The sequence below is a fragment of the Herpailurus yagouaroundi genome, unplaced genomic scaffold (assembly GCF_014898765.1).
Source record: "Herpailurus yagouaroundi ecotype Mexico unplaced genomic scaffold, PumYag 222, whole genome shotgun sequence".
In the NCBI taxonomy this organism is placed as follows: Eukaryota; Metazoa; Chordata; class Mammalia; order Carnivora; family Felidae; genus Herpailurus; species Herpailurus yagouaroundi.
In genome coordinates this window covers 15539169-15552711 of record NW_024412453.1, presented here as the reverse complement: position 1 = coordinate 15552711, position 13543 = coordinate 15539169, and the positions used below count along the sequence as shown (strand labels likewise).

Below are 13543 nucleotides of genomic sequence, written 5' to 3'. Positions count from 1 at the left end.
AAAAATAATAAAAATGCCACCACCAAACTGTGCATCTTGATGGTCTCCGTGGGCATGCTGTAGGCCAACCATTTAATTTCATTCTTGTCCTTCCTTCCTTCCGCCACCCCCGCCAGCCTTTTTATACATTTTTTCCTGAACATTTAAAAACGACAGCTTTATTGAGATATAATTCACATACCATAAAATTTGCCCTTTTAAAGTGTGCAATTCAGCAGTGTCTTTTAAAGTATATTCACAAGGTTGCTCAACCACTGTCTGATTCTGTCTGATTCTGAAATATTTTCCTTCTGCCCCCTCCCCCAAAGAAACCTGTAACCATTAGTGGTCACTCCCCATTGCCCACCACCCCCGCCCCAGCCTCCTCAACTCTCCAGCCCCTGGCAACCACTAATCTACTTTCCATTTCTATGGATTTGCTTATTCTGGACATTTCATAGAAATGGAGAGTTATTCAATATATGATGTTTTGTGTCTGACTGCCTTCATTCAGCATAACGTTTTCAAGGTTCATCTATGTGGTGGCATGAATCAGGACATCATTCCTTTTTATGGCTGAATAACATTCCCTTCCGTGTCTAGATCACATTATGTCCTATCCATTCATAAGCTGATGGACATTTGAGTTATTTCCACCTTTGTGCTATTGTGAGTAAACATTCATTTACAAGTTTTTGTTTCAAAACCTGTCTTCAATTTTCTTGGGGACACACTTAGGATGCAGTTGCTGGGCCCTGTGGTAACTCTATGCTTAATTTATTGAGGAACCACCAAAGGATTTTCCACAGGGGTCGCATCATTTTACATTCCTACCAGTGATGATGTATGAGAGTTCCTCATGCATATGTTTTTGTGTGGTAACCCCATGATACTGCAGTCATACTGTATATTTTTGTGTGTACTGTATCTATATTGTGCCTTATACATAAAAAGAGCTAGATTTCGCGCCCCCCCCCCCCCACAACTATTTTTTATTCCTTTGGGCGTACCATTGAGAATGAATGTTCCAGGTAAGACTTGTCACTATCACCACTTTAGTTAATCCTTAAAACAACCCTGAAGTGGGTACTTTTGCTATTCCCTTTTATAACTTAAAATCTGAGGCTCTAGGGGACGGGGTAAGTGACTTCTTGTGACATATTGCCTCACAGCTAGTATGAGGTGTGCAGGAATTCCGATCCTTGAATCCACAGCTTAACCATGAGGTGATCCTGCTAGGGTTCAACCTCCCATCTCTGGAAGGGGAAACAACCCCCTCCTGACCTCTGGAAGGACTGAAATTTCCATGTGATGTATGCCAAGTGGGCAAGGAGAACAAGCCAGGGCTGGCTGAGCTCCAAAGCACCCCAAGCTGGTGATGCATCTTGTCCCTTTCTCCCTAGAGAAACAATCCTCACTCGTTTTCCAACTGGGAATTCAGCTTCCAGAATGTGACATTTACTCTTGGTTTGTCATATCCATGGCACCTGGTCCTTTTCCTCATAGATCATCAGAGCAGGAGGGGCTGAGCTGAGAAGTCCCCTCCTTTAATTACACGTCAGAAAAGCCAACTGATTGAGAGTGGCTTATTCCAGATCATGGAACCCATGAAGCTGAGGTCTCAGACCCCAGCCCCATCTCACCACAAAAGGGTGGAGAGAGTGGGCAGGGCATGTGCTCCAGCCTCTCAGACCCTTCACCTGCATCTGAGGGATTAAGGAGGCTGCCCTCAGTGTCTATTTGCTTCTCTCTCCCATCTGTACATATGTACTCATCTTTCCTTTCCCTCTTTAGCTAAAATTTCAAGCCCTGCCTCTGTCACATACTGACTAATGGTGTGGCCTTTAATGTCCTTATCCATAAAAAAGGAGTCACAAGTCATGGTGGGAAGCATATGCCAAGTCTTGACCTGGGCTCTAGGGACTCGGGAAACACATCTGCAAGGTGCTGCCTGTCTAGGCTCTTATTGAAGGAGGAGAAGCTGTTTTGTTTCCTTGTCCAATGCATGAGCGCGTTAGACAGCTGGCGGGCGGGTGGTGCTCTGCAGGTTCTAGGGCAGCTCCCATCCAGGGCAGTGAGGGTGGCTTCACCACCATGCTGTCGATGTTTCTTAGCAAGGGGACCCATTTCAAAGTGAAAAGGCTATCACGTGGACACACACTGAACTCTTCACTGTGACCATTTTTGAAGGTAAATTGAAAAGGTCAGTGGCAAAATTTCCCTTACGACATAGACTTAAAATCATATTTTTTACTTCCTTCTGTCCTTTTCCTTTACATTTTAAGTGTTTCATTCAAGTACAACATAACATCCTGAAAAATGAACAAGTTTGTTGCTTGATGAATTGTGCCAAAAGGATCACCCCCACCTTATCAGCACCCAGGTTAGTAGAGAGAACCCACCAGCTTCACATTGGCTCCCTCCCTCTCACTCCCCGACCCTCGAAGGCAGGTCACTCTCCTGACTTCTAACAGTTAAAGTGTGGTTTTGATTATATATATGTGGAACCAGCCAGTGTGTACTCTGGCATTTGGCCTCTTTTCTTAACGTTATGCTGATGAGAGTCATACAAATTGTTGCTTCACTGTATTTTGAAGTTATCTTAGAATTTTGAAAAAAATTGTTCCTAGATCCTTACATGGAAGAAGCTTTACCTTAATATCACTAATTTTTGGCCCCCAGAGGCTCCTGGGAGGTTCAGTGGGCCGCCACTTAGGGAACCACTTCCCCACCTTCCTTCTCTCCGCCCACTTCGGAGGCTGGGTCTTTGCGCGTTGAGCACCCGGCCCACAGAGGGCCGTCACGTGACTGCCATCCGGCTCGGCCAAGATGGCGGTCTCCTGCGTGGCCGTGCTGGTGATGGCCGCATCCCTGCTGCTGCTGCTGCTGGTCCTGTGGAAGCGCTGGCGGCGGGGGCGAGCGGATTGGCACGTGATCATTGTGGTGCTGGGCGACGTGGGCCGCAGCCCCCGCATGCAGTACCACGCACTGTCGTTTGTCAAGAGCGGCTTCTCCGTGACCCTTATGGGCTTCTGCAGTGAGTGCTCGGGGTCTGGGAGGGAGGCTGAGCCCTCAGCCTTTGACCCGCGGCTTTGACCTGCCCAGGGGGGCCGGGACGGGGACGTCCCTTTTCTCCCTCCTCTCTCGGACAGCTCTCCGAGATTGGGTTTATCTAGTTCTGGCCAGGTTTCTGCCCAGCTTCTGCTGGGTGGGTCTCTAGGAACAGCTGGCGTTAATGGAGTGCCTGCCGTATGCCAAGAGTGTGCTAAATTAAGTGAACTCATCATATAGTCTCACTTAATCCTCCTAGTGAGTGCAAAGACGGACTGGAATCTAGTGTGTGTGTGACTCGGGGGCCAGTGCTGGTAACCATAGCTCCTTGTGGCTACTTTTGTCAGGCTGTGTCTCATGGGACAACTTGTCTCCTCTCCATCCCACACCCTCGGTGCAGAGCTGTGCAGGCAGGAGAGGTTTCATTGTGCTGCATTTCCACCTTTTACTCTCTGTGCAAAAGCAGGGGTGTCTGCTCCTTCATCCTCCTTCAGGATGACATCTTTAGAGGGTAGCTCAACCGTGTATCAGGGAAAAGGGGGAGTAGCACTGGTTGCCTTTGGTCCCTGTTTAGATTCTGCTGTGGGAGGGTGCAGGAGTGGGGTGAGACTTCCTAGGGGTCTCCCCATGGTGGGATAAATCCACCATTCAAGGAATCTAGATTATTTTGAGTGCCTACTATGTGCCAGGCATTGTGTTAAGTAAATAAAGGTGGACACCATTGAGACCCTCCCTCTCTGGGGGAGACTCTGGACAAGAAGTGTCCTCATGCTCTGTTCTGGCTATGGAGGAACAGAGAGAAAAGTCTTATTTTCCAAAAACACTCTTCAGTATTCAGCCTGAGCTGGGGGATCATCTGACTTTATATTGCCCTGTCTAGTGCATTGAAGGGGACATTCTTTTCAGACTCCAGACCCTATGATGAGCTCTTGCAGAACAACAGAATTCAGATTGTGAGTTTGACAGAACTTCCGAAACTTGCAGGTAGGATGCTGTCAACTCCAGATTCCTTTGAATCTGTGTGTGTGTGTGTGTGGGTGAGGGGAGGACCCGCACATTGCCAAGAACTCCTTTTGGAGTAACGGGTGTTTTTTGACTTGCAGTTGGGCCCCACATTTTTCAGTATGGAGTCAAAGTTGTTTTTCAGTCAGTGTACCTGTTGTGGAAGTTGATGTGCAGGGAGCCAGCAGCCTACATCTTTCTCCAGGTAAATGTCAGTCTCCTCTTGCTCTCTCAGAACCATTGTGAAGTTTCCTTTACTGCCCAGCCTTTTATTTATTTATTGAAAAAAAATTTTTTTAATGTCTCTTTATTTTGAGAGAGAGACAGAGTGTGAGTGGAGGAAGGGCAGAGAGAATCTGAAGCAGGCTCCAGGCTCCAAGCTGTCAGCACAGAGGCTGACCCGGGGCTTGAACTCACAAACTGTGAGATCATGACCTGAGCTGAAGTCGGACACTTAACCAACTGAGCCACCCAGGCACCCCTTCCTTTATGACTTTTATACTTGTTTTTTGGTGAGAAGAGAGTCTTATTAATTATCAGGAGGTTTGTAAAGATAAATTGACTCTTTGTTATGTATGTTGCAACTGTTTTCACTCAGTTTATTATTGTTGACCATGGTATGGGTTTCCTTCTCTTCATTTGAGTGTCTCTTTCCCAGAACCCCCCGGGCCTGCCTGCCATTGCTGTGTGCTGGCTGGTGGGCTGCCTCTGTGCAAGCAAGCTCGTCATTGACTGGCACAACTATGGCTACTCCATTATGGGTTTGGTGCATGGTTCCAGCCACCCGCTTGTTCTGCTGGCCAAGTGGTAAGGGTCTTGGAAGAGGGTGCAGACACCTTCCCTGAACCTTGGTAGGAAGAAGGGCCAGTGCAGAGACCTGGTGAAGCTGTCCCCTGTGTGCTCTTTGGGGGTGAGAGCAAGGCTGGGGAATTAGGCTGACTTGGGTTACAAGTGACAGAAATAGCCTAAGGCAAGGAGGGCATTTGTTGGTCCCTAAAACTGCAAAGTCCAGAGACGTGGCTGACTTTAAGCTCAAAAGGGCATTTTCAGGATCCCCTCTCATTTCTCTCTCCACACTCCGTCCTGGAGGTGTTTCTTAGGTGCTGGGAGCTCTCCCGGCACTCAAACCCCCACTGACAGGCTCAGTGGAGACAGGGACCCTTTCTGATTGGCTTGTGCTCCTCTGGGCCAGGCTCTGACACCCCACTGAGGTAGGGGGGCTGCAGTAACCCGATGTCTCAGGCTTAGGGGAAATGCTCTTCTGTGAGACCTGGGGTCCCAGGTGAACCCAGACCAGATGCCCAAATAAAAACCGAAGCTGCTGTTAGACAATGGGACTCAGGCAACAGCCTGCTGCAGTCAGTGAGACAGGGAGAGGGAAGAAGGGCCTGTGGGAGCAGGTTGGATATGGAGCAGGAAGAGTCATGTTCTCAGCCTGAGTGGGCGACATCTGCCGCCTCTCCCTGAGGGACATTCACTGAGGGTGGTAACAGCTGCCGCAGCAAACGATCAGTGCATACATGCTGCATGTCAGGCTTCAGGCCAAGCCTTTTATCCTGTTCAGTCTACACTCCCCCTGGTGAGAACGTCCTGTGGTCACTCTCCGTTTACAAGCCAGGAAACCAAGGTCGAGCACCATTTTGCTGCTTGCCACACAGCTGATATTGTTGTATGAGGATCAAAATTCAGTCCCAGGCTGTCCAGCTCTCTCGCCTTCTCTGCATCCTGAGTGAGGAGCTGGCTGTGATAAACCAGTGGCATTGAACAACCTTGTGTGCTCCTTCCCTTTCTGGTTCTCTTTCAGTTCTGCCCTCAGATCAGGGCTCAAGTCTCAGTTGGGAGTTAATCTGTCACTAAGGCCTCTCTAACATTTTTAAAACCATCCCTTGGTAATGCACAAGCCTCAGCCCCACAGCCTTTGCAGCAAGAGCACAGTGTGGCTAAGATTAATAACGAGGCCTTTACTATATTTCTTTCTCTTGTGGCAAGAGAGACTAGATTTTCCCTTCTTTAGAGATAAGGTTTCTAACCGTATTTATTTATTTATTTATTTATTTTTTTTTAAATTTTTTTTTCAACATTTATTTATTTTTGGGACAGAGAGAGACAGAGCATGAACGGGGGAGGGGCAGAGAGAGAGGGAGACACAGAATCGGAAACAGGCTCCAGGCTCTGAGCCATCAGCCCAGAGCCCGACGCGGGGCTCGAACTCACAGACCGCAAGATCGTGACCTGGCTGAAGTCGGACGCTTAACCGACTGCGCCACCCAGGCGCCCCTCTAACCGTATTTAAGCTGAAAAGTGATATGACTTAAAGGAAATAATAGTACAGATGGAACTCAGCACAAACTCTGGGAAAGTGCCTCACCAGCAACCCGATTTGAGAGACCCCAGCCCTGTGTTCTTCTGCATCAGAAGGTGTCAAGTCATGTGGAGGTGGTGGTGGTGGTGGTGGTGGGGCCCAAGGCCCAAGGCTCTGGGCTGACAGTGATACGTCTTTTCAGGTACGAGAAGCTCTGTGGGCGCCTGTCACACCTGAACTTGTGTGTGACCAACTCGATGCGGGAAGATCTGGCACAGAACTGGGGCATCAAGTAGGTGCCTGGGGAGGCGAGGGGTCCCAGCTGCAATGCCTACTATGTCCTATTGGCAGGGTGTGTAGAAATCCCTAAGGGTCTGGGAGAGGGTTCCTGGTTTGGGAAGCCGAGGGAGCAGGAGGAGGCCAGATGCCCCATGCACTTTTGGTCTTAGAACATGTCTCTGTGCTTCCCCAAGCAGGGCTTGTCCTTGTCTGAGACTTGGATCTTCTGAGTGCTCTTATTTTCTGGATCCTCTTGGATCATGTATTCCGTAGGCTTTTCTCTGGCTCTCTCTAGAGCCCTCAATGATCTCATTGCAGAGCCGTGACCGTCTATGACAAGCCAGCATCTTTCTTTAAAGAGACGCCCTTGGGCCTGCAACACCGGCTCTTTATGAAGCTGAGCTGCACCTACTCTGCATTCAAGGCCTGGTAGGTCTCCCATCCCCAGTCTTTATGTCCCTTCTCTTGTGTTTGCAACTGTCTGGCCTCTCCCCCATGTCCTTGCTGCCCCATGTCCCCTGTCTGCTCACTGCTAGCCTGGCCTCTCTCATCGTCTGGCTGCAGACCTGGGAATCCACTAATCCAGGGGTTGGCAAACTATGACCACAGGCCTGCCACCTGTCTTGGTAAATAAAGCTTCATTACAGTGCAGCACATGCATCTGTTTTTGCATTGTCTCTGGTTGCTTTTGCACTGCAACAACAGAGGAGAGTTTTGCAACAGAGGCTGGATGATGGTTTTGACATGGCCACGTCCTGACCTTTGGGAGCCTATGGGCTTCACTCTGGTAGGAGATGGCTGTCCTGGGGCCCGAGGGCCTGCTTGATACCATCTCATGGGATCTGTTTCTGTTCCCTCAGCTCAGAACCCCTGGACCCAGACACAGAGAGGTCGGCCTTCACAGAGCGGGATCCTCAGAGTGGGGTGGTGACACATCTTCGTGGGCGGCCGGCCCTGTTGGTCAGCAGCACGAGCTGGACAGGTCTCAGGACCCTTCTGGACCCTTGGGGCTTGTATGAGCACCTGGCTAAGCCTGCATTATCCTTGCCCTTGCCAGGCCTGTGCCCCACATGTATTTAAGGACATTGGGCCCTGATGAGAAAGGGGAAGTATTGAGTTGGGAGGGAGGCGTCTAGAAACCAGCCCATGACATTTAGGTTTCTTTTCTTACAGAAGATGAAGACTTCTCCATCTTGCTGGCAGCATTAGAAAGTAGGTGTGTGGCTTTGATCAGGAGCTGGGCTTGTTGGCTCTTGAGCTGTGAGGTGCTCACCTGGCCTTGCATGGTGTCTTTGGCAGCATGTTCCTGCCCCCAGGGCCACTGGGTAGGCCAGCCTAAGAACACGGTGGTGGAGATGGTGCCTCTGATCCCCATTTGGGTTACTGAGTGACCAGACCCTAGGTCTGAAGTGCCACCTCTGGGAAACTGATCTTGTGGTTGGGAGAGGCGTCCCCCCAGTGCTCCCCCAACCGCTCCTCACCTGACAAGATAATCCTGGTTATCATTTATTTTTTTATACACAGAGTTTGAACAGCTGATCCTGGATGGAGAGAGCCTTCCTTCTCTGGTCTGTGTGATAACAGGTATTGCCAAGGATCTTCCATGTTCCCATATTAAAGGGGGGCAGTGGAGGGGGATGAAGGCATCTCCCTTTATTGTGTGCCTTCCCCATGCCAGGCATGTGATGTTGTTGTGTTGTTAATTCTGACCACAGTTCTGTGATACAGGATTTTCTATACCAGCTTGACAGAGAAGGAAACTGAGGCTCAGAGGGGCCTGACAGCAGGGCATGTTTCTAGTTGAATCTTGGATAGCATGGCCTCAGAGATGCTGAGCTTTCCACTCTTGCAGCAATTTCCAGGCATCTTTTTTTTTTTTTTTTTTTTTTTAAATGAAAGAATCCACATTAAACTAAAGAGTTCAATGTAAAATTGCTTCCAGAGTAGCCCAGGATGGGAGAGAGAAGCAGAGAGCTGTGGTTGAAGCAGGGTCCTGGGCCTGCTGCCCCAACTTGCATACTCCCCTCTTCCTGGCCCCAGAGCTCCCAGGGGTGGCTAGGAGCCCACTGCACACACCATGCCACCTGGGGCATCAAGCAAGACACAGGCCTGTCTGGGTGAGAAGTTGTATCCAGCTGGCACTCTGGTGCCTTGCCAGAGTTTATCTTGGCCACCTTTCCAGCCTGAGACCCACTGATGCAGGTTGCTGGGGGAAGGGCTGTGGCCTCACTGGTCAGGGTGCATACCCCTGAGGGGTCTGGAAGGGGCCACATGGGGACCTGATCACAGCTGTAGAATGTGGGCCTTCTCCTGACACCTGTGCAGGGGTTCTGAGTCCCAAGGCCATGGGATGGAGCCAGAGATGGGCCCAGTGCAGTGACTCAGATTTTCTCTGCAAGGCAAAGGGCCTCTGAAGGAGTATTACAGAGGCCTCATCGGCCAGAAGCATTTCCAGCACATCCAAGTCTGTACTCCGTGGCTGGAGGCTGAGGACTACCCCCTGCTTCTAGGTAAGGGCATTCAGTAGGGGGACTGCAGGGAGAGAGCTGAGGGTTAAACAGGAGTATCTTACGGTACGGGGGACAGAGTTTTCCTGAAAAGGGCCAGATAGTGTTTTATTTGCCTCTGTTGTATATTCTTTGTTTTTATAACCCTATACAAAGTAAAAGTCATTTTTAGACCAAGGGCCATACACACACAGGCCTGAGGCTGGATTGGGTCCTGCTCAAGGGCCACGTGGGGCAGGGGGATGCCATGTGCCAGGAACTTGTTGGAGGAGCTCTTGGCTGTACTTGGGGGAGATCCAGGCTGTTTCCTGGTGTGCCGGCTCCTCCTGCCTTTGGGGCCTGGACGTCTTCTCCACGGATCTGAGAGGGTCCTCTTATTCTCCAAGCCCTCCATTTAGTCCTGCTTTTCCATCTGGGCAGAAGGCTGGTCCTGGGCTTGGGTTGGGGTCCACGTTCCCCAGGTCTGGGAGGGCAGTGGCTTGGGAGGTGTAGAAATAATGTGCTAAATAGCATTGACTCCCCTATGTCTCCCTGGCTTCCTCTGTCTTCCTTTCTCTGGGAGGGGCGTGCTGGCCTAGTGCTGATGTATCTCCAAGGCCTCATCTTCCCGCAGCCAGTGAGCAGTCTCCAGCGGAAAGCCTTTGGTTGGCAGGGGTTTTCTAGCCAGTGTTTAGTGGTGTCAGATTGTTTATTTGGCTTTATTTTCATAGAGACAGCTGGTTTTCTGTTACGTTTTTCCCCCCCTCCTTACTGTGATAAAACGTACAATAAAAATTTGCTATTTTAACGATTTTCCCATTTTAAAGTATATGTACAACTTGGTGACATTAATTATGTTCAGTGTTGTACAGTCATCGCCCTATTTCCAAACCGTTTTCATCATCCCAAGCGGAAACTCTGAACCCTTAAGCAATAATTGCTACAGGTTCTTTTTAAAGAAATTGTGGTTAAGTAGACAAAGGGGGTCTGACTAAAGAAAACTACTCGTGACAGGCAGGTAGTTTTCAAACAGGGCCGAGTGGCTGGGAGTGGCAGTTGGGGAGGTCTGCTATGTACTTGGCCTTCTCCAGCCTGTGGCATTATTACCCACGTTCCATTCCCCACTTGGGGTGTCGATCCACAGTCCTTTCAGGGTTTGTGTTCCACGGGTGCATGGGTGGTGCTCTGACCACTCCCTTTGCCCCCACCTCGCAGGGTCGGCAGACCTGGGTGTGTGCTTGCACAAATCCTCCAGCGGCCTGGACCTGCCCATGAAGGTGGTGGACATGTTCGGGTGCTGTCTGCCCGTGTGTGCCGTGAACTTCCAGTGGTAGGAGCAGTAACTCAATCTTCCCGGGGTTCGGTTCTCAAATCAGCTGTGGGGGTGGAGGGGGGGTGTTGCCAGTGAGGTCAAAATTGCTCCAGGAATTGCCCTGGAAGATTGTGCAGCATTGCCAGGTGGTCCTCTGGGGGGAGGGCCCTTGGGGTTTCTGTGGGCAGGCTGCACCCTCTGAAGGGGTGGGCTTCCACGGAGAGCTGATGTCCGACAGAAAACATGTGTCTTCTCTACTTAGGGGGCCTTTGCTCGTGGATAGACGGGTGGCTGGTATTGACCGCACAGTTGACCTGGTTTTATTTCTCTCTTTCTGAGCTCATACAGTTGAATTGGAATCCGTTAAATGAGTGTAATTCTCTGTCACCACTTTTCCTGGTGAAGATGGTGTTTGGAGAGGGCGGTGTTACAAGAGGTTCAGTACAAGAGAAATAGTAGCTCCACCACCAGCTCAGGAGCCAGCCTCTGAATGGGAAATAGCCTCTGTTAGACCCTGAGCTCTGGGCACATTGGCATCAACTCTCTGGTGACCCAGCAAAGTCATCCTTAATATGCCAAGTGTACCTCCAGTGGGGTTGCCTTTCACCTTGTTTCTCTGCTGTGCAATTAAGAAAAACATGGAGAACTCGCTGAGCACATAGTCACTGAAAAGAGCATAGAGCAGAAAAGGTCAAATGTGTGTTCACTGTACCTCTTCTTTGGAATCATTTTGGATTTTTAATGTGTATCCCTGCAGGCCTTTTTTCTATTCAGATGCTAAATCTGAGACTCACTGAAAGCAGACTGTTCTGACCCCTGCCTGGCCTGTGGGAGGGGTGGTGTGGGAGGCCGGGTGGGCACCGCAGGGTTTGGGTTTCTCTAGGCACCTCTTGGTTCTGTGATTCCCTCTGCAGCTTACACGAGCTTGTGAAACATGACGAAAATGGCCTGGTCTTTGAGGGCTCTGAGGAGCTGGCGGCTCAGCTGCAGGTAATCACGTCTGCCCCCATGCCAGGGCACCGACCCACGCCCCCCGATTCTTTGCTCCTGTGGCCGGCCAGGCTGGATCCGAGAGCTAAGGCCGGGAGCAGTGGTCTCAGAGGCTGGGCCTCAGTGGGCTCGGGGGTCTGGACATGCTCTGACTGCCCTCTGGGTTTGTGGAGCTTACACCACACAGATGATGCCAGAGCTGGTAGACCGTGTGCTCTGCCTAGGGAGCGACTGGTTCTGAGTAGGAGGGATGCGTGAAGGGGGCTTCCCAAACTTTCCCTGAGGGTGGGTGGGAGTCTTCAAAGGGCACTTACTACAAAAGTAATACATCATCATTCTTGGCAGTTGAGACCAGGGGCAGCAAACTTTCTGGGAAGGCCCAGATAGAAAAAGTTTTAGGCTTTGCCATAGTCTCTGCTGTAACATGAAACCAGCCACGGACAGCCTGTGAATGAAGGGGTGTGGCTGTGTTCCAGTAAAACTGTGCTTACAAAGACAGCTGGGGGCCAAATTTGGTCCACTGGCTTAGTTTGGAGACTCCTGATAAAGTTTAGCAAAGCTGGAAGACTGCCTAGTTCCAGCATGTGGGCTGGACGGTGCTGGGCAGAGGCTGAGGGTGGGTGCTCTTGGTGGACAGAACATTGCTGGAGTGGCCTGTGGCTGAGCAGGGCACAGTGGGTGGAAAATGCTGCAGCCTGGCTGCACTGTTAAGTAGGAGCAGAGAAGGGGAAGGAGCACGGGCCAGGGTGTGAGGGTTTTCTTGTGCCCCATGAGGAAGGGGCTTGCTGGGTCGGGGATATTCCGGGTCAGAGCTGTGTTTTGAGAACATTTACTTAGCCAAGCCTGCCATGGAGGCTGGGTCAGAGCAGGAGGCCTGCTGGGGGCTCCAGGACACTGAGAGTGGTTCTTGAAGTGCAGTGACAGAGGGTTTCAGTAGCATCACTGGCCTGGCTGCCTGTGATTGGAGTGGGACCAGAATCCAGGCTGCTGGGAAGGAGGAGGGACAGCTCTCTGGTGGGACCTGGGATAGGGGTGGGAAGCAGTGATGGGGTAAGTTCTGGTCTTTATTTTTCTTCTAGATGCTTTTCTCAGCGTTTCCTGATCCTACTGGCAAACTAAGCCAGTTCCGGCAGAACCTCCGGGAATCAGAGCAGCTTCGTTGGGATGAGAGCTGGAAGCAGACGGTGCTGCCTTTGGTTATGGACACATGACCCTTTGGGCCAAATACTGAGAGCTCCTGAGCGACGCCCAATTCCTTTTAGCCTCTTCTAGCCTATCTGGCCTTGACAAATGCTTTAGAGCAGTGCCTCCCAGTGGACAGCAGCTGGAATGACGGCTGTGGAATGAAATGTTTTTATGACCCAGTTTGTGGCCCAAGAAACTGGTTCACCCTGGTTTCCTCCCTCGAGGCTCTCAATCACTCCTCTCCTCCTGATCTGAGTCTTTCTTTCCCCCCAGTATTATTACTTTCCTGTTGTTTGCACGTGGCATCGTCAACATCTCTTAGGCCTGTTACGGTGTCTGCCTTTCCCAGCATCTGCCCTGTTGTGTCCCTAGTATTGTCTTTCCTGCCTTGAGGACAGGCACTGCAGTCTGCTGCCTTGTAAGAGTTTAATAAGACGTGCCACATGTACAACAGGGTTGGCTTCGTGATGGACTGGGTCCAGGCACTGGTGGGGGGAAACATACTTGATCTGTTTTTATTTGCCCAAATGAAATGCTTGTTTCTGAGCCAAAAATTCATTTTTGATTTATGGAGGTTTGTTTACTTAAGAGCCAGAACTAGTGATAGAAAGGGGCACCCACTTGAATGTATTTTATTAGAACACAGTTTGTGGTTCCTGATTCTGAATTTAACATTCTTAAAAAAATTTTTTTCTTTCACGTTTAATTATTTTTGAGAGAGAGAGACACATAGAACGGGAGCGGGGAAGGAGCAGAGAGAGGGAGACACAGAATTCCAAGTAGGTTCCAGGCTCTGAGCTGTTAGCACAGAGCCTCATGTGGGGCTCGAACTCACAAACTGAGATCATGACCTGAGCCGAAGTCGGACGCTCAACTGACTGAGCCACCCAGGCGCTCCCTGAATTTAACATTCTTCAAGCATTCAAGTCCAGTGGAAATTTTACCAGCTTTCCCACA

At 50.3% G+C, this 13543-nt stretch overlaps 1 protein-coding gene across 1 annotated transcript; it reads left to right on the top strand.

Annotated features, from left to right (window-relative positions):
• The first annotated feature begins 2773 nt into the window (after window positions 1–2773).
• ALG1 (ALG1 chitobiosyldiphosphodolichol beta-mannosyltransferase) lies at window positions 2774–13155 on the top strand. Its single transcript, XM_040459077.1, has 13 exons — window positions 2774–3016; window positions 3937–4014; window positions 4134–4237; window positions 4691–4839; window positions 6537–6626; window positions 6932–7042; window positions 7474–7595; window positions 7787–7825; window positions 8138–8197; window positions 9013–9123; window positions 10315–10429; window positions 11326–11401; window positions 12481–13155. The coding sequence occupies exons 1-13, from the start codon at window positions 2809–2811 to the stop codon at window positions 12610–12612; spliced, it is 1395 nt and encodes a 464-aa protein (XP_040315011.1). The 5' UTR covers window positions 2774–2808; the 3' UTR covers window positions 12613–13155.
• The last annotated feature ends 388 nt before the right edge of the window (window positions 13156–13543 follow it).